The 19,462-nt window shown below is 42.0% G+C and overlaps 1 protein-coding gene across 3 annotated transcripts in view; it reads left to right on the top strand.

Annotated features, from left to right (window-relative positions):
* JMJD1C (jumonji domain containing 1C) overlaps positions 1–19,462 on the top strand; it is a 158,348-nt gene that overhangs the window by 133,335 nt on the left and 5,551 nt on the right. For all 3 annotated transcript variants that reach the window (XM_066191689.1, XM_066191690.1, XM_066191691.1), the window contains 14 exons: positions 1,880–2,081; positions 3,754–3,968; positions 4,896–5,048; positions 7,822–7,911; positions 9,200–9,327; positions 9,509–9,722; positions 11,646–11,860; positions 12,130–12,408; positions 12,804–12,972; positions 13,362–13,452; positions 13,575–13,705; positions 14,813–14,935; positions 15,962–16,101; positions 18,336–18,512. In XM_066191689.1, the coding sequence (XP_066047786.1) occupies positions 1,880–2,081; positions 3,754–3,968; positions 4,896–5,048; positions 7,822–7,911; positions 9,200–9,327; positions 9,509–9,722; positions 11,646–11,860; positions 12,130–12,408; positions 12,804–12,972; positions 13,362–13,452; positions 13,575–13,705; positions 14,813–14,935; positions 15,962–16,101; positions 18,336–18,512 (2,327 nt within the window). The remainder of the gene's footprint in view (positions 1–1,879; positions 2,082–3,753; positions 3,969–4,895; positions 5,049–7,821; positions 7,912–9,199; positions 9,328–9,508; positions 9,723–11,645; positions 11,861–12,129; positions 12,409–12,803; positions 12,973–13,361; positions 13,453–13,574; positions 13,706–14,812; positions 14,936–15,961; positions 16,102–18,335; positions 18,513–19,462) is intronic.

Raw genomic sequence — 19,462 nt, 5'->3', positions numbered from 1 at the left:
ATTCTTCTTCGAGTATTCTACTTTGTCATTGGTCTGGTTAAGTATGAGAGAATCTACCATTAAATGACTTCTTGTAAGACTTTTTAAGTACAGGTGGCAAGAAAACGAGCCATACTGCCTGTAATTACATTCTGTGGCTTTTCACTGTCTGGTGTATAAAGTTACTCTTCTGGTATCTGAGAGTACTTGATCTCTGAATTGGACTGGGTGATGAAAGTGTTGCAGTCTGTCTGAAGTATTCTGGATGTTTGGTCCAGTGGTAGTAGTATTGGTTTTTCACTCTGCTTCCAAGTAAAGGGAAGATCAAGGCGAACATGCCTGTAAAACCTTTTTCAGCTTCTCTTCTTTAAGTAAACTCTAAATACATGCATGTAATGTGTTAAGGGTTTATGACCTTTCTGTTGTTACAAAAGATTTTTTCATGGTAAATTTCTGCAAGAGAGCCGGTCAGAGATTTTTCTTTCAAAATGAACGTTCCATTAAAGATTTACACAAAATCACGGCCAACCTTGAGGAGCTTTCAGGAAAGATGATGTTCCCTTGGAAAAGCTGCCTGGGTTCTCTGTAGGTGGCTGGAGGTAACTGTGCTTCAGGGTCTGGGGCTCAGTGTCATTTTGCAGCGTGGGTGGTATGTGGATTCCTCCAGGGTTGAACAGTGCTCTGTCCTGGTGCTCTTTTGGAAAGCCCCCCCGGAGTTTGTGCTCTAACCAGAGCACTCAGAGCTCCAGGCTGTGAGGCTCCCTCCTGCAGAGCAAGGCATTTCATAGCCCTACAAGTGTTGGGGGTCTTCCAAGCGCCTACTCACAGAGCTTGAAGTCTAGCAGCTCCCAGCTGACACCCAGGATCTCTGTTTCCAAGGCAGAAAACATTGTTTTGGACGAGTAAACATGTACTTGGGCCTTTTATACTCTTCAGGTTTTAATCCTAGTTACTGTCATGCCCTTGGTGAGTATGGAGTGTGGTTTCTGGGCCAAGAACTGAGGCACAGGCAGTCTGTCACTTGCAAAGTTTGTACAAGTCATCTCTGGCAAAATACCAATCTGAACCCAGGTTCCAAGTCCAAAGTTAGCACCTGACCCTTTTATCGTCCTACATCAGATCCCTGTTTACAGGATATGAACTTTCAAGAGCAGTGGTAGATGAAATGACAGATAATTCTCTCTGTCTGCAGATAAGAGTGGTGCCACTTTCAAGACTCCTTAAAATGAAAGCTTGGTTAAATAACAACAGGGCTCAGTTTCAAAACCTGTATGTGAGAATTGCACTTATTACTCAATAGACTCGCTCCTCATGTTACTTGGTGTCAGATCTGCTGACTTTGGTATCGAAAATAGAATTATATTCCTTGGCCTTGCAAAGCCAACAAAGCAGACAGAGTGAATTCTGTGAATATAGCTGCTATTCTGTAGTCATATCTGCAACCTTAAAAATTTTTTTGAAAGAGTTGGAATTTGGTTTTAGGTTGGTTTTTTAAGCTCTGCTTTTATTCATTAAACTGTGGCCTTTTTTGCCTACACCTTCACTTGAAGCAGAGTTCACACCTAACTTTCTTGCAGTATTGTATGTCTTTGCTTTTTTTTTTGTGAGAATGAGATTCTGAAGATGGTTTTAATAGAATATGTGGTGAATGATACACTTAATGTAAGGGAGAGCGTAGTGTCTTGGGAGCTTAGCAGTTACTTAACTGTGCTCCCGCCTGTGTAAGTTGAATTGGTACCTTCGCTGTTTTAACTTCGGCAGGCAAGTGAAAATGAAAATGAAATATGTTATGCAGGTAACAGATGTATCAAAAAAAAAATGTTGACTGCTGACTATCTTGACTGTGATCTGTGAGGAAGCAGTGCCAGTGCCTCACCTGAAACTCTCCTTACTTTTGCAGCTGGCATACCTCGCTCAGTGTTAAAAGATTGGCGCAAAGTAAAGAAGCTGAAGCAAACAGGAGAGTCCTTTTTGCAGGATGATTCTTGTTCTGAAATAGGACCAAATTTGCAAAAATGCAGAGAATGTAGGTTAATAAGAAGTAAGAAAGGAGAAGAACCAACTCACTCACCAGTATTTTGTAGATTTTACTACTTTCGGCGGTAAGTATGCCTGGTTTCCAGGTAATGTGGTGCTTCAGCTTTTAAAAATAATACTGACAAAGGGCTGGCATACTTGAAAGCATGTCTGATGCTTCTGTCTCAGTCCACCTGGTAAAAGAAAGCATCTATTTGAACAGTATTTACATTTACATTTCTGTTGTGGATTGACTTCATCAGTGTTTAAAGCTTTAGAGCAAAGACAGCAGAACATCTGCCTGGTGTACCTTAGGCAAGCAGAAAATACAGCACACCACCATTACACAGGTGTCTGACACGTGAAGTGGGATTTTCATGAGGCAAGCTTCAGTTTTTCTGAACAAGTCGTACAACTGCAGAGTTGCACTTAATTGTAACTGTTCTTATGGCAGTATATGGAGGGAATGTTGCTCGGGGTTTTCTGAGGGCAGAGAGGAGTTGTGACCTCCTTTTTTGCAATTAATGGCCCATCAAGGAAAACTCACAAGGAAGAAAATTTCCTGAAGCTTCAACAGCTTCAGTTTGTGCATGGATTGTGCTATCAATATTAATCCAATGTGTTTTCGACAAGAAACTGTTCCCTAAATGAGGTTTAATTTTTAATAACTATTCTTCAGTTACAAGACTTGGTAGATCTATGGATCTAGGAAGCGTTTCAGGGTTGGACTCTGAATACCTTCTCTGTAAGAATATTTGCTTCCACATTTGGCAAAGTTGGAATTGTGGTTGGTTTTCTTCCCCCATGTAAAGGAGAGAACATAACAGTTTGCCAACATTTTAAAAACTAGTATGGAATTAAAAAACCTGAATGTTTTTATTATATTGTGGTAAATTTTACAGCACTTTAATTATTCTCATTGTGTTTAGATAGTAGGGCTTGAATGTCAAAAGACATTTACACGTCTTTTGGAAATTGTTGTTTTGGAAGCTGAAAGTTGATAATTTCATATTGTTCCTTTGAATACCTATCTAAATGTTATTTTTGGTACTTCTAAATTCAGGACTGTTTTGCTGGCATAAATTCCTTAACTGTTATAATCACATCTGTATAATGACTTACCCTGTTTTGGATAAGATGGAATGATTAAATTTTACTGCTTAAAAATAGGCTAAGCATGGCCAGGGTTAGTGGCACAGCCCTGGGTAGGGTAACAGGAAAGCCTTTTGAAGGTCAGAGTTTAGTGGCTACAAAAATGTTAGCTTCTGCTGGTGATTTGTTCTGCCTAGAAAAATTGAAATGTAGTGTTTGAACTCATGTTTTCTCAGTATGAGAGCAATAGGATACAAAAATCTATAAAATATAAGTCAAAGCGAGTGACTGCTGTCACAGACATTCCAAAAATTAAGTCGGGAAGGAAAGTAGGTGGAACCAACCTTTGACCAAAATAAAAAAAAGGAATTTTTTTTGCCTGCAATTTTAAAGGAGTAATAAATGCTAGAGAGAGAGAGAGAATGATGAGTGAACAGAATGCAAAAACATTCCTAAAAGGTTAGTTTTAGTTTTCATGCTTTCTTATTTATCATTTTAAAACTATTTTCATCAGTAGGATTTATTTTAAAATTAAAAAAGGATGTAGGATGATGAGGTGAAAAGGAAACTTCTGGGTTGTAAGAATAAGCAGCAAGGTAAAGTAGCAAGTAAGTTGGAAATCAGAGTCTAATGATACATGTAGTCAAACTCTCTTTTCATTTTTAGGTTGTCGTTTAGTAAGAACGGAGTGGTTAGGATAGATGGTTTCTCCTCTCCTGATCAATATGATGATGAAGCACTGAGTTTGTGGACACACGAAAACTATGAAGATGATGAACTGGACCTAGAAACTTCTAAATACATTCTGGATATCATAGGGGATAAATTTTGTCAGTTGGTAACGTCTGAGAAAACAGCCATGTCCTGGGTGAAAAAAGACGGTAAGGAGCCCTCAAAGCTCTCACGCGTTCTGCAGTTTTTCCTCGGACCACCATTGCTTCCTTTGGCATAGCTCTCTTCCCCTGGCTGTTGGATTTTCCTAGGCTGTTTGGTGAGAGGACAGGCTGGGAAGGGTTCCTTCCTCAGTGGGCCAGCCCAGTCCCCAGTCCCCCTCCCTGTGCTGGTGGCTGGGTTTGGAGTGGCCTCCATTCCCAGCTTGGCCTCCAGCTCTCCAGCCAGAGCAGCCAGCTCCCAGCCAAGGCCTGTGGAGAGCCAGGTACTGACTGCTGCCAACAAATGGCGTGTTTCTGATGAGTCTCCCTCTCCAAACAAAGGAGAGGAGCGGAGCGGCGCAGGCCCCGCAGAGCACGTGCATTCACTGTCACCTCCTCCCCACCAAAGCCACCGCCCGTCCTTCTGCCCACGGCAGATGGGCACAGGCTGGTGGCTCTCCTGACTGCAGGCTGTGTGAGGAGGAAGTGGAGCAGAAAACACACACTAGCCAGGTCTCCTGAACAGGCACCTCCCTCCCCTCCTGCCAGCTGGCCAGCTCACTGGTTTGGCTGCCCTTTAGATCAAACACATCCCATGGGCAGTCAGGTAAAAAACCCTCTTGAGTGTGTGGCGTTAAAATCGCGTGCTAAAGAAGTTCTTCATGCTTGCAGCAGTATCTTTTCTGTATTACTTTAGTCTGTGTTTTCTGAACGCTTATTTCTTGATAATGTGTTGATAGTAGGATTGAAGGGGGTGCTGTGTAATGGAACTAAGGGGGTAGCTCTTGATGGCCTGTTCATGAAGGATCACTTTCCTCCCCCAAAACCCAGTTGTGTCTGAGGGGAAACTCAGGAATGCTTAATCTATAAAGACTATTCATTCTGTGCTTTGCATTTAAATTTCAGCCCTTTTATTCTGCTTATTTTGTATTTCAGCCAAAATTGCATGGAAGAGAGCAGTGAGAGGAGTCCGTGAGATGTGTGATGCATGTGAAGCCACATTATTTAACATTCATTGGGTCTGCCAAAAATGTGGATTTGTGGTCTGCCTAGATTGTTACAAAGCAAAGGAAAGAAAAAGTTCTAGAGGTCAGTTCTTTATGTACTAGAGTATTGTATAGGCTGTTTATTCTCATTTGTTGCATAGCTGCTGATCCGCTAGAACTGTCTTTCTGTAAAGTGTTAAATTACTTCTTGTGTGTATTGGTTTCCCTTAGATTTTTTTGCCTCCTTTTTTGTCTGTAGATGTAGAATCAGTCATTCAGAAAGCAACTGCTGTGGAGGCTATTTTAGCCCTTTGTGCACGTTTCAGTCTTTTTGTGTGGATTGTTGTGGATTGCTTGTGCCTTGTCCCTCAAGGTTAAATCTTGTTCTTCAGTTGTGAGACTGGTGCTCAGTCACACCTCCCTCTTTATGGTAACTCATTGCTAAGACTTGCCTTGATTTGAATGCTTTCTGCAGTCCTCCCTTCAGAAGTGGCTTGTCATACTGATGTAACATCCTATTTTACAGTTTTGTCATAAGAAAGAAAGAGATGGAGAAAAGTACTTTGGATAGTATTTAAAATGAACGTTAATGGAAGTTTCACAATGGATAAGCATACACATATCCGTGGTTTATCCTATGCTCTAATGGAAATGTCTGCTTTAGTCTGGAGAGAGAGAAATACATCAGGACTGACTTGCAAACCTCTGATATCTGGGTGACCCAGCTGGGTTGCAGTTGAAAGGAGAAATAACTTGGAGGATTGATTTGGGCTTGGAGCCCTCAGCTGTGACACTGGTGTGCAGGCTGCTCGGTGGAATGCATTGCCTTCCCTGGGAGGCAGGCATTGTGCCCTGGCACAGTTCTGCAGTCAGACGCTGTGCCAGGATCTGATTCAAGGATAATGCTGTTTGGAGAAGCAGTTCCATGTTTGTCATAGCCGCGTAATGTCACAGATGTGTGAAGTTTAACTATTAGGTGGCAAAGCTTTGCCAAATGGAGAGTGTCGCTCACTTTGTCCCAGGCTTGCAGTGACAAGCCTCCTGCACTGAAGTTTTTAGGGAGCTAATGTCAGTATTTTCCTGCACTGAGAGCAGTTGTTAATGCTTTAATGCTGGAGGCTGCTTCAGCAGCTCTTCACTGGCTGAAGTCTGTGTGTGCGCATGTGTGTGTGTCTATCTGACGTGTCTTGGGATGTACGCCAAACATTATTTACTCTGGTGGGAACACACAGTCAGAGGCTTTTTATAGTATGTGTTAACCAGCCAGGAAAGTTTTACTAAAATGTCTTATAAGTTTGAAGAAGCGGTATAAAGAAGGAGGCTTCTCTTCAGTTTTCTTACAGCGAGGACTTTCTCCTTTCTGTTGATTGCAGTTTTCCGTGTGGAAGCAGAAGTACGACAGCTTCCCTCACTGCGGCTTTATTTCTAATGATGCTGTAGGATTCATGTGAACTGTGTTGCTTCTTTGGCACTCTCTTAAAAAACGTTCAGAACCACCCACCCATCTCTATATAATAGGACTTTATATTACACCATTTTTCCTGGAACCGGTAGTTGTTTTTACAGTTGCTGAATGTAACAGAGAATCCCCTGGTTTTTCCCTGCTTCAGCAGGAATGTTAGAGGTTTAACTATTCCAGATTCAGATACTTATCAATGACTTCTCTTATCACTCTACTACATGGGTGAATGAATATGCAACCATTGTTACTGTCAGACAGTTCACGGCACCGTCCAGTGGGATGCCATGTTACAACATTTCCATGAGGAAACAGATTAGGCAGATACACACTCTTTTGTTGTCTTGATTTGTTATGTTTGTGACCAGTTGGATATTTAGGTGTTTTAGGTACTACAAAAACTACTGAATAGCTTACAAATTTAGTTTTTATCTGAAGGAACGTTTGAAACGTTATTTACCTACTACAGTGTAAAAAAAAAGTGCCTTAAATGTGTTAAATGCTTGCTTTGGTGTGTTCCTTAGTTTAAATTGCTGGAGTTAGCAAACTGGTAAAAGGCTTGGGAAATGTCTTAAAATTAGCAGTTTAGTGGATAGAACGTTATCCAAGATTGGAGATTGAGAGAGAAATTGTGTTCTTTCTGCCCCAAAATCACATCGCAGGTCGGCGGCCAGTTGCTTGGCCAGACGTTTTTTGCTCTCATTCTTCTTGTGTGTTTTCTTTACACTGCATATGTCGCGAGAGTCTTCCTTGAACTTTTTAGAAAGCCTCTCTCCTACCAGTTAGGCCCTCTCTGCTGGCACAAATGATTTTCAGCCAGTACACAGAGACTTAGGGTTTCGTGGTTGCTTTAATGTGACATAAATCCGCGATGCAACTTCCCTCTCCTTTGCACCACCGGTGTAGCTGCCATGGTAAGCTGGATCAGAGGGATGACTCGGTTAGGAGTTCATCTTTTTGGCTTGTCCGGCAAGCTCTGGTTGAAAACAGACGTTTCTAGTTGGAGTGTGGATTGTGACAAATTAGAGGAACCATAGAGTCACAGCCTAATTATGTCTGTCTTCCGTGGCAAGATTCATCAAGGGAGGCTCATGGCCTTAATAGCAACTGTAAAGGATTTCAGCCTATGTTCAACTGGCGACTCACTAAATGGGATAAAGAGAATACACTTTGGAACTTGGAGGTAATTGGCAAGGGCCTGTATTACAGATGCAGCTATTTCAGATTTCAGTACTGTTAAAATTCTTTTGGTTAATATGAAAAGCAGCTGTTTTCTGCAAGTCCTTGTCACACCAGATACCTGGACAGCAGGCCTGGGTGTGCAGAGAAATGTTTCTAACCAAACCCGTCTGAAAGGCCTTAGGTCTGTCTGTGTGCAACATAAGGGAAGTAAAACATTGGCAATACTGTTTTTCAGATAAGGAGTTGTACGCCTGGATGAAGTGTGTGAAGGGACAGCCTCATGATCACAAGCACCTGATGCCAACACAGATTATTCCAGGCTCTGGTAAGACCATATGTAAACAAGCAGAAGCTTTTTTTCCCCCAGGTCTTTCTGTGAAGGAGGGGCCAGAGTTGTTTCTTGAAACTTCTCATTTTCCCTTTAAAAACCTGGGAATTGGATTAAATTGCTGCAAGAAGGCGAGTGGTTCTGGGCAGTTGCCAGCACTGGGCGCAGATGATGAGGAGAGTAAGAGGAGTGTGCTGACAGAAAGGAGGGTTTTGGGGACAGGCAGTGAAGAAATTGAGGGCCTTTTTTGTGATGGATTTGTACCTTTTCAGAGCAGAATAAAACAATTAGAATGTACTTAATAAATGTGATCTTAGCCGTCGAAAGAAAATCTTTAAATAGTACCACTGAGGCAATGGATTTTTGGGGATAAGTTTTTTGCTGTTGTCTGTTCCATACACTAAAAAGAAAAGAAATGTTTTGGTTCAGGTGATTGGGCAAAATGCAGTGAATGAGCTTGTGACAATTGAAAAATTAAGCAGGAATCATAAACCCTAGCTAGATTCAGAATTCTGGTTACAACCAAGTAAGTTCTCTGAAGTTGTGGCATTAGATGTGGTGTAGTGGTTGTTAGCACAAAATGTCTGTCAGCATTGATACAGACCAGAAGATAGAAAACCGAAATGTGCCCTTAAATATACTCAGTAAATTCTCAGGTTATTTTAAGCTGAAAATACAGAACCAGTCGTTATTCTATGGGTTGTTGCATGTTAGTTCAGGTAGAAATGAAGGTTGGGTAGATTCCATAACAAATTCAAATTGTGACATTTCCCAGAACAGGTTCTAGACTGAGACTGGTTTTAATTTTAAATTGTGAAAGTGAGCCACTCATCTGGAAACAGCACAATGAAGACTGCCTACTTAACCTCAGTTTTGTTCTTCTGCGCATACCCATTACCAAACAGCCTTCATTTATATCCTCACGTACTGGTTTTATTTTTTGTCAAGACGTGGCTTGCTTCAGTCTGTAGCTGATGGCTTTATTGAATGAAGCGACGATATACCCATTGAACAATGAGGAGTAAATAATTAGTGGCTTGCCTGATGTGTGCCATGCAATGGGAATGCAGACTAAAGCTTACATTATTCAGAAGAGTAGTGTGCAATTATTTAATTGACTGTCTCTCTGAACGAGCTTAAAGATTAACTGGGCAGTTCATTTTGGAGTAGTTTTGAGTGGTAAATTCAGCATTTGTAATAGTTTAAGCATTGCAGTGTGTGTGTTGTAAAGAGGGTCACAGAATGATTGACAGCTGCTGATGTTTTTCTTCTTAATTGTCTTTAGTTTTGACAGATCTTTTAGATGCTATGCACAATATTAGAGAAAAATTTGAAATCAAATCCCATTGTCAGTGCACCACCAAGCAGAGCACACAAGCTGGCAAGCTCCCTGCAATGAATGGTGTGTCTCAGGTGAGTCTAAAATGTGTGTATATACTGCATCTTGTTCAAGTGTTCTGATCCTGGTGGATTTTTATATTTAAATAGTACCAGTTGCATTTTAGTTTGCATTTGTGGGGGTTAAATGCTGGCCATGCCTTTGAAATACCTTCAAGTGAAGCTGTGTAGTTAAAAATAAATTTGTTCTTTACAGGTTTTGCAGAATGTCCTTAACCACAGTAATAAAATTTCTCTGTGTATGCCTGAGTCTCAACAGCAGAATACTCCTCAAAAGTCTGAGACAAATGGTAACGCAAGCCCAAGGAGTGATGTGAGCACAGACAGCAAGTTAACACCGCCTGAGTCCCAGTCCCCACTGCACTGGCTGGCTGATCTTGCAGAGCAAAAAGCCAGAGAAGAAAAAAAAGGTATATGTTAGAAATTGTCCTGTCATGACCATGACTTGGCGGGCACTGCTGGTATGTTGCAGATGACACTAAGCTGGGAGCGTGTGTGGATCTGTTGGAAGGGAGGGGAGGGCAAAGAGACCTGGAACGGTTGGATGGATGAGCAGAGTTCAATAAGATGAAGTTTAGTAAGTCCAAGTGTCCAGTCCTGCATTTTAGCCACAGTAACCCCCTGCAGTGCTCTAGGCTGGGGACGGTGTGGCTGGACAGTGCCCAGGCAGAAAGGGACCTGGGGGGACTGGTGACAGCCATGAACACGAGCCAGCAGAGTGCCCTGGTGGCCAAGAAGGCCGAGGGCACCTGGCCCGGATCAGGAATGGTGTGGCCAGCAGGAGCAGGGAGGTCATTCCTCCCCTGTACTGGGCCCTGGTGAGGCCGCACCTCGAGCGCTGTGTCCAGCTCTGGGTGTCTCAGTTTAGGAAGGACATGGAGTGCTGTGTCCAGCTCTGGGTGTCTCAGTTTAGGAAGGACATGGAGTGCTGTGTCCAGCTCTGGGTGTCTCAGTTTAGGAAGGACATGGAGTGCTGTGTCCAGCTCTGGGTGTCTCAGTTCAGGAAGGACATGGAGTGCTGTGTCCAGCTCTGGGTGTCTCAGTTTAGGAAGGACATGGAGTGCTGTGTCCAGCTCTGGGTGTCTCAGTTTAGGAAGGACATGGAGTGCTGTGTCCAGCTCTGGGTGTCTCAGTTTAGGAAGGACATGGAGTGCTGTGTCCAGCTCTGGCCCCTCAGTTTAGGAAGGACATGGAGTGCTGTGTCCAGCTCTGGGTGTCTCAGTTTAGGAAGGACATGGAGTGCTGTGTCCAGCTCTGGGTGTCTCAGCTTAGGAAGGACATGGAGTGCTGTGTCCAGCTCTGGGTGTCTCAGTTTAGGAAGGACATGGAGTGCTGTGTCCAGCTCTGGGTGTCTCAGTTTAGGAAGGACATGGAGTGCTGTGTCCAGCTCTGGCCCCTCAGTTTAGGAAGGACATGGAGTGCTGTGTCCAGCTCTGGGTGTCTCAGTTTAGGAAGGACGTTGAGACATTTGGGCGCATCCAGAGGAGGCAACGAGGCTGGTGAGGGGCTGGGAACACAAACCCTGTGAGGAACGACTGAGGGAGCTGGGATTGTTTAGCCTGGAGAAAAGGAGACTCAGGGGTGACCTTATCACTCTCTACAGCTCCCTGAAAGGTGGCTGTGCTCAGGTGGGGGTCAGTCTCTTTCTCCAGGCAGCAGCTGCCAGAAGGAGAGGACACAGTCTTAAGCGCACCAAGGGAAATACAGGTTGGATATTAGGAGAAGGTTTTTTAAGTGAAGAGCAATAAAGTACTGGAATGGTCTGCCTGGGGAGGTGGTGGGGTCACCATTCCTGGATGTGTTTAAAAAAAGATTGGATGTGGCACTCAGTGCCATGGTTTAATTGAGGTGGTGTTAGGGCATCGTCATTGATCTTAAAGGTCTCTTCCAACCTGGTGATTCTGTAATCGAATTAATAAAAAAACCCCACCATTTGCTGTTCACAAAAAAGAAAAGACAGTGTTCTTTTCTCTACTGATTCCAACCTTGAAACTGCAGTGCCTTTCCCTGGTGGCATCAGAATCCATCACCAGAAGATCCACTGGTGGAATGCATGTGTGCTGTGGAGGTATTTCCAGCTACAGCATCTCTCACTGGGGACAGGTACTCACTCAGCTGTGCATGTCTGAGATGCTGAGGAAGGCCTTTGCTTGCTCATGCCGATTGACTGCATTTTGAAGGATGCAGTTCATCCTCTGCTGTGTTTCCAGGTGAATAAAGCACCAGTGCGGCATCGTCTGTTACCACCAGTAGGAAACGCAGGATACTGGTGCTGTTCCTATGTGCATCGTGATAGAACAGTGTAAACTTGCAATGATTTTTTTTTTTTTTAGAGAACAAAGAATGTCCTTCTGGAAAACATTCAAAGGAAGGGAAGGACCAGGATAATTTGGAGTCCCCAAACTGTAAAAGTTCCCCTCCTGCATCTCAGAACAACGAGCAGGGCTCAACCTTACGAGACCTGTTAACTACAACAGCAGGCAAACTGCGTCTGGGTTCAACAGATGCTGGCATTGCTTTTGCTCCAGTTTATTCTACAGGAACAGCAGTAAGTGTTTACAGGATGCACAGTTCTTCTCTTAGGATTTGGAACTCTCTATCAGTCTGTTCTGGCATGTTACAGTTAGAGCAGTTTGATAGGTGTATTGCTTAAATACTCATAATTAAAATTTCATACGCTCACACACACACCTTAACATTTTATTTGTTTTTATATATGGTGATAATTGATACAACATCAGAAATGTTACTCTCTTTCAAAAGGAATTGCATTAAGTTGCGTTTACATTGTTCAAGCATACATTTGTTTTCTAACAGAGTGGCAAGAGTGGAAGGACTATGCCAAACATTCTTGATGACATAATTGCTTCAGTAGTAGAAAACAAGATTCCACCAAATAGAGCACCAAAGATAAATGTGAAATCTGAAATAAAAGAAGAGCCAAAGGACGATAAAAAATGTGTTCAGGATGACTGCAGTAAACGGTACAGTGATATCCAGTATTCGTGGATCTGTGACAAGCACGTTCTGTGGCTCAGAGACCATAAAAACAGCAACAACTGGAAGCTCTTCAAAGAGTGCTGGAAACAAGGAAAGGTAGGTATTGAGAGGGTTGGTCAGTGAAGTGACATCAGCATGAGCTCTGGGGAGTTGTGTACTAAAGGACAGAAATGCCTAACTCCATGTTTGAAACTGGGGTTTCAACCCGCCCCCCAAAAAGGCTGTCAGGTATAGCCCACAGATGAACCTTGTGTGGTTGAACTTGAGTTAACCAGTAACGATAGATCCGACATTTCTGTTGTGGGGTTTCAGATTGCAAAAAGAGCTGACACTTTGGATGTGGGTGCTGCTGGAGGAAGAGTTAACAGCTCAGGAAGGCCAGGGTCTTCCATGTGTGTTCCAGACACATTAGTATTCCAGTTCAGTTAAAGAATTTGTCTACTTGCAAAAGGATAAGTACTGCTTTTTACAATTTATTTTGCTCTTTACAGCCTGTTTTGGTGTCCGGTATGCATAAGAAAATGAATTTCAGCCTTTGGAAAGCTGAGTCAATCAGTCTGGATTTTGGAAACCAGCAAGCTGATATTTTGAATTGCAAGGACAGTATCATTTCAAACACCAATGTCAAGGAGTTCTGGGATGGTTTTGAAGATGTTTCGAGTATGTTCCTTAAAATATATTATGCTATTGATTCCGAACATGATCAGTGTTAGAAACTGCAGTTAAAAATTAACATTATGGATCTTGAGGCTTTGAAGAAACTAAAAAGAAAGCTCTAGGTAATCTGTTTCCAGAGAATGTGGTGGAAACCTGCATTTTGTATCTGCAGAATTAAGGATGCACTATTATACTAGCCTGATCTGACTAAGAAACCAGAGAGATGTTTCCTTCTCACTTAACTGGCTGAGTTTGGTTTGTATCATTCTTGAGTCTTGAAATCAACTGTCCTCTGTTTATGCATGAAATTTTTGATTCTTGGCAGGCTTAGAGTTAATGTTTATATTTACCTACAGTATATTAGTTTTTAGTTATTCCTGTGTTACTTACAGAACGGCAGAAAGTGAAAAATGGAGAAACAGCTCTACTAAAACTGAAGGACTGGCCTTCTGGTGAAGATTTCAAGACCATGATGCCAGCAAGGTATTTTGAGTTTAATATTAGCTGTTATTAAGTCAATATTAATATTACTCTATTTTCTCTCTCTACATAATGGCACAAATTCAATTATATTCTTTTTTTCTTTTTTTTCTTTTCTTCTCCAGATATGAAGACTTACTAAAAAGTTTACCCTTGCCTGAATATTGTAGTCCAGAAGGGAAACTAAACTTGGCTTCTCATCTGCCAGGATTTTTTGTCCGTCCAGATTTGGGACCCAGACTGTGCAGTGCATACGGTGAGTTTGCCCTACAAGTGCAGCAGTTACCTCTTCCCTTAAACTTGTAGAATATCACACATTACAGTGCTTGATAGAAAGCTGAGCTTTCTTGAAGGGGAATTGTTAACTGAATGGAGGGGAAATACTGACTGACTTTGATATTTAACTGAACATGTACCTGGGCCATGAGTCTGTTTGCTTCTCCATTTCTTTCCATCTTTTCTTACACTGTTACAGTCTTGTCGAGCATATAAATGGTGAGCTGCTCTACACAGGGATGGAACCTGTCTTTAATAATGCTGTGGGACAAAATACTTCATGAAATATCATTGTGTTCATAATTCTGGACATAAATTAATTTCATCATAGTTCTCATAATTTATTTTGTGTGCTGTACGCTGAAAAACCTGTTTAGAAAAGGTTGATTCCCTCAGACACTTTCTGTCTGCTCCTTCTTTTGCAAAGAATTTTGTTCAATTCTGTTTTACAAATTATTGTAATAGGACAAGAAATGAGTAGTAGTTTGTGACACAATGGCTTTGATTTTGAAAGTTCTCTAGATACTCTGTGAAAGAAGCATATTAACAGTAGTGATAATGGCATGGGTCTGAGAACTGCATCATTAATGCCACTCTTAGGTAATACTGCTCTACGACTCAGTGTTCCAGAATGTCCTTTTGACCTAAGAATGTTCATTTCCACCTCTTAAAACTAAAATTAATTCCTCTTTGGGCGTTATTTTGATTAAGAACTCTCTTACAGCCGGATGTAAAAGTGACAGATTTGATAGCCTTGTGTATTCATTGCACTTGTATTCTGCCCTGAACAACCTGCAGGGTTGAAGAGGAATGGAACATCGTGGTCAGGAAATGTCTCTGACTATGCTGCTGAAACGTTTTGTTCTCACACAAGTGCTGTGTAGGGACAAGTCCCTGGGTTAAGGGAGAATCTCAAGGACTCTGTTAAAAAGTAATGTTTTCTTGTTTAGCAGGTGAACCGAAAACATGTTTCTAATTTGTCTATCTCAGTGATGCCAAGTACACCTCAGAAATTTCTCCTCCCTTGTTGCATGTTCTGATTTGCATATGCAATACAAACAAATCTGAATTTTATCTTGTAACGTAGGTGTGGCTGCTACTAAAGACCATGACATAGGAACCACAAATCTCCATATCGAAGTTTCTGATGTCGTGAACATCCTTGTTTATGTTGGCATAGCCAGAGGAAATGGAGTACTCTCCAAATCAGGTAATGGGAAGCTCGCTCACTGTAAAGAGGTGTAGATGGACTGAATGTTCTGCCCCTTCTGTAACTGGCACTGTTCTTTGGAAGGCAGTGGAAGAGATCCGTAAGAACTTGCTTACAGCTGGGAGATCCTTTGTTTCAAGGGTTTGCACACACATTAATTTTATATAAAATACGCTGCATTTCATGAATTATGAAAAGGTATTTCAGACTCTTTCCACTTTTTTTTGCCATTACATATAATTGATGCACCATTCCTGTGCTGGGACTGGCACAGCTAATGGAAGGGCAGGGTGAAGGATTTTTTCTGGAAGCTGTGCTGGTTCTAACAATTATGTCAGGATGATGTATTTGCCAAACCTTCTGTTTATGCTGCTTCTTCTGGATGCATTGTGTTACTCTATTGAATTTAGGCTGTAATGTAATTTTTCAGCGCTGGAGAGCTTAAATTGGTGTATGTTAGTCATCTCTATGAGGTTTATTGCTTATTGGAAACAGTCTTTAAATCACTGAACTAGTTTTGTTTCTTTGCCCTTTTTCTTTTGTCCTCTTACTCCATAATCAGCACATGTAGATTTTGGGTGTGACTAATAGAGCTGCAGTAAGGTTTGTCTTCCATTCGCTTTGTTTTCACTTGTCTATGCACCGAGTTAATAGCAGCAAACTTGAGCATCCTGGGAGAGCTCTGGCTGCAGCAACAGCATGCTAAACACTGCTTGTGCTGACTGCAGGAAAACACCTTTTTCATCTTTTCAGTTTTTGGTACCAGCCCTGCTTGTTTATTTCAGGTAGGAGATTGTGTTCTTTTGAGTTCAGGAAATGTGAAAGTTTCAAAACTCAACATGTTTTTAAGGTACCCACATCATTCATGTTCTAGTAACGCTGAACAGAAAGATCACCTGGTGGCTTCTGTTGTATTCAGCAAACTTTCATCTGCTCAGTGTCACACAAGAAATTTGAAAAGAAGGTATTTCACTTCAACATTTTTTCTCCTTCTCACATTTAAAGAATATTTTTGTTGAACCTTAGGAGTTTTGAAGAAGTTGGAAGAGGAAGATTTGGATGACCTTTTAAGGAAGCGGTTGAAGGATTCAAGTGAATTACCTGGTGCTTTATGGCACATTTATGCTGGCAAAGATGCTGACAAGATAAGAGAGTTTCTGCAAAAGGTTTGATTTATTGCACATAATTTATAAATATAACCTAAGTAATTGGTAAATCAAAGGGGGCTGGCAAAAACCACAGACCTCACCTCGATGTTAGAGAAGGGAGGAAGGCAAAATTATTTCCTTTATAGCACGTAAAATAAATTACACTTGACCTGCTGCACCACCAACAAATAAAATATGTAGCACATATATTCACTTTGTAAGAGTGACAGGTGGCCTGTAACTGAAGGCACAGGAGGGCATGGAGATCTACTCTTGCCCTGCTCTAATACAAAAAACAATTTGTGGGATGCTGTTTTTCTGTCAAGGATCCATTATTGTATTATTGCTGCTGAATTCTTGGTGGATTTTCCCATGCCAAATCCCCTGACCTCAGTGGCCACCGCTCTTTGCCAGGACTCTGTGACATCAGTCAGCACAGGAAATGTGGCTGGGCTCTTGGTGAAGGTGGAAGCAGTGGGAGAATGTCCCCAAGGGCAGCAAACTTCCCTGGCCGTGCTGCAGATGATCCTTCAGCAGCTTGTGATGAATAAGTTAGAGGCACATGAGAACCTTTCAGGTTGTTGCCCAGGATGAGTATCCATCAATACATTAAATGCAGGGATACCATCTTGGAAGCAGTTTTCTGTGCCTTGCCCTTAGCACATTTTTGTGTTCTGGAAGGTGGCCTTGGTAGATGACACAGAAATACCCAAGGGTCACTGAAGTGATTGCTCAAGGAGATGTCCTTACTGTCTTCTTCTGTGAGGAGAGATCAGAGATGAGTTTTAACTGGCTGCAGCAAAGGGGTCCATAAACAAACCTGAGGCCAAGGGCTCTGCTGTGAGCAGGGAAAGGCGAAGAAGTTTAGCAGTGAAGATTCCCTTGGACAATAAAGCAGTGTTTCTGTACCAGGGCAGCTGTCCTCCAGTGGCTCAAACGTTTGCTCTTTGGCAGGCTGAACTGTGGGGAAAAATGAGCACTGGTAAATAAAACAAAGCTAATTCCAGCAGATTATACGGCAAGACTTTCTTATTCATTCAAAAAGTAGATGCTCATAAATGGGCTGGTGGCTTCTCAGCTCAAAAAAGGGAGTTGTGAACGAAGTCATGAATGCAAAGGAAAAGGTGGATATAGGGTTCAGCATTTCCTCTCAGAGCACTTATGAAACTGTTGTGAATAGCTGTGAAACTATTTGAGCAGCAGGTTCAAATCAGAAGCATGTAGGATGCTGTGTAAAGAACTTTGTTATTTGCTACCACAGTCTGTCCCGGTATCCCAGGTGAATTGTGTACCACCATGTAATTTATGAGAGGGTATTTGGGAAATACTGAATTGGAGATTAATCATGGGTAAGCACTGGGACTGCTTTGCTGCTGACAAGATATAAAATCTCAGTATCTTGTTAGAAGGGTGATAATTCTACTCAAGGAGAGTATCAAGCTCTGCATCACATAATTACATTTATGTAATAAATAAAAGCAGAAAAATCTATGTTTTTAATGAGATACTTGTTTCATGACTCATGGCAGGTGGGTTAGGTCTGTGTCCTTTATATGTAATCACTTTTTTCTTTCAGTGACTAGGATTGATTTAGTAGGAGTTGATTAAGAGTAATATTTGTTCCCCTGCGGTTCACTTGATGAGAAATGGTTATGCAATTCCATTTACTAATGTCAGGAAGAATTTTATGTGTTCATTATATTTTCTGAATACCTTCATAGGTTGGTAGGAAAGCAGCTTCTTATCCCAACATGGCTGAGGTTGGAAGGGGCCCCTTGAGGTCCCTTGTCCAGCCCTGTGCTCAAGCAGAGTCACCTGGAGCAGGTTTCCCAGGACCACAACCCTTGGCTTTATTGGCTCCTTTTTTCCTGAGCTAAGGTAGTGATGCTGATGTGTGTCTGTGTCAAAATTGAAGGAGGTTGTAAGCCTGAGGAGTTGGCAGCACAGGAACTCCTGAGCTCCGATTTTGTTTTCTGGATGAAAGAAGTCACACAGAGAGCACGCTGCTTATTAATAGATTACTGTGCTGAGTTCTTTAAAGCTCTGCATTTTGGAGTGGGTGTGCTGCAGATGTCTTCAGTTCAGTGAGACTTCCCAGACCCTTCGGGGCTGTTTTGAATCGTTTGCTCGAGTTCCTGTTTGGGTATTGGGAACTGAGTGATGTTGCTTGACAAGGTGGTTATACACAAAATTTATCAGCAAAAGGTTCGGTTCTGTGGGAAATGATTTGGGATCTTTTCTGTACTTAACAGATAGCAAAGGAGCAAGGCCTAGAAGTTTTACCAGAGCATGATCCAATCCGTGATCAGAGTTGGTATGTGAACAAAAAACTTCGCCAAAGGCTTTTTGAAGAATATGGAGTAAAAACCTGCACGGTTATTCAGTTCCTTGGTGATGCTATTATTCTACCAGCAGGAGCACTTCATCAGGTAAAGTATCATAGGTTAAAGACCTACAGGATTAAATAGCACATTTGCTGAAAAATAACTTTTTTCCAAAGACATGGATACATCTGTGCTCAATTACATTTTATTTTTTTATGAGTATCTGTTAGCATGTAGGAATGTAAAATAAGGTACATCTGCTGTGTAGCTGACTAACGTACTGCAAATTGAATGCCTTAAGTATTAATTCCTTTTTGCTTTACAATTTCAAATGAACAGACCATTATTAACCATTGTTTTCCACTTTCCATTTCTGTAGCAAATTCCTAAACAAACTTGAGTCTAGTTATGGCTGAGTCAGGTTAGTAATTTTTTTCTTCTAAGCTAGAAGTTAACCTAATCGAGGAGGGGCAGGAAGAGCAACTTGAGCAGGTAAAAACACCTGGATGTCAGGTGCCATTATTTTTGTCTTTAGCCATAAGAGAATTTGTAGTAGGTGTTTCTGTAAGAGATACTTGGTTGTTTTCCCATGCCACGTTGAAGTTCCTTTTAACCCAGAAGGTGGTACATCAGTCACCAGGAGTCATCATGGTCTCTTCAGCAGCTTTTCTTTTTCTGAGGAAGGGTGATGCCACCTTTGCAGCAGCTGAGCTGCTTTAATCCAGCGTTGGGTAGGAAAAGTACTGCCAGTGGGGCAGTTCTGGAGAAACAGGATCAATTTGTGTTGTTCAGCCTCAGTTGCCCCCTGGCACAAAGGGTTTGTGACTGCCTCTGGGCCTTTTCCTCACAGTGTAACCTGCTGCTCCTTGGTGAAAAGAGGAGGAAAGCTCAATTGTTTAGGTGAGATTTTTGGGCCGTTCTAGATTTATTTCTTTCCTGCTTCAGCAGGAATTGGAGCCTGCTGGCTTGCTGTCTTGCCAGCTGTCAAGCACCACTAATGAGGTTGCTAACTGTCAGGGAATGAGGAGCATCCCCACCCTGCAGTTGGTTGTAAC

The sequence above is a fragment of the Chamaea fasciata genome, unplaced genomic scaffold, assembly GCF_029207755.1.
Source record: "Chamaea fasciata isolate MVZ Bird 193981 ecotype frontalis unplaced genomic scaffold, bChaFas1.0.hap1 SCAF_9, whole genome shotgun sequence".
Taxonomy (NCBI): domain Eukaryota; kingdom Metazoa; phylum Chordata; class Aves; order Passeriformes; family Sylviidae; genus Chamaea; species Chamaea fasciata.
The sequence above is the reverse complement of the archived record's forward strand: the minus strand, read 5'-3'. Positions and strand labels throughout refer to the sequence as shown.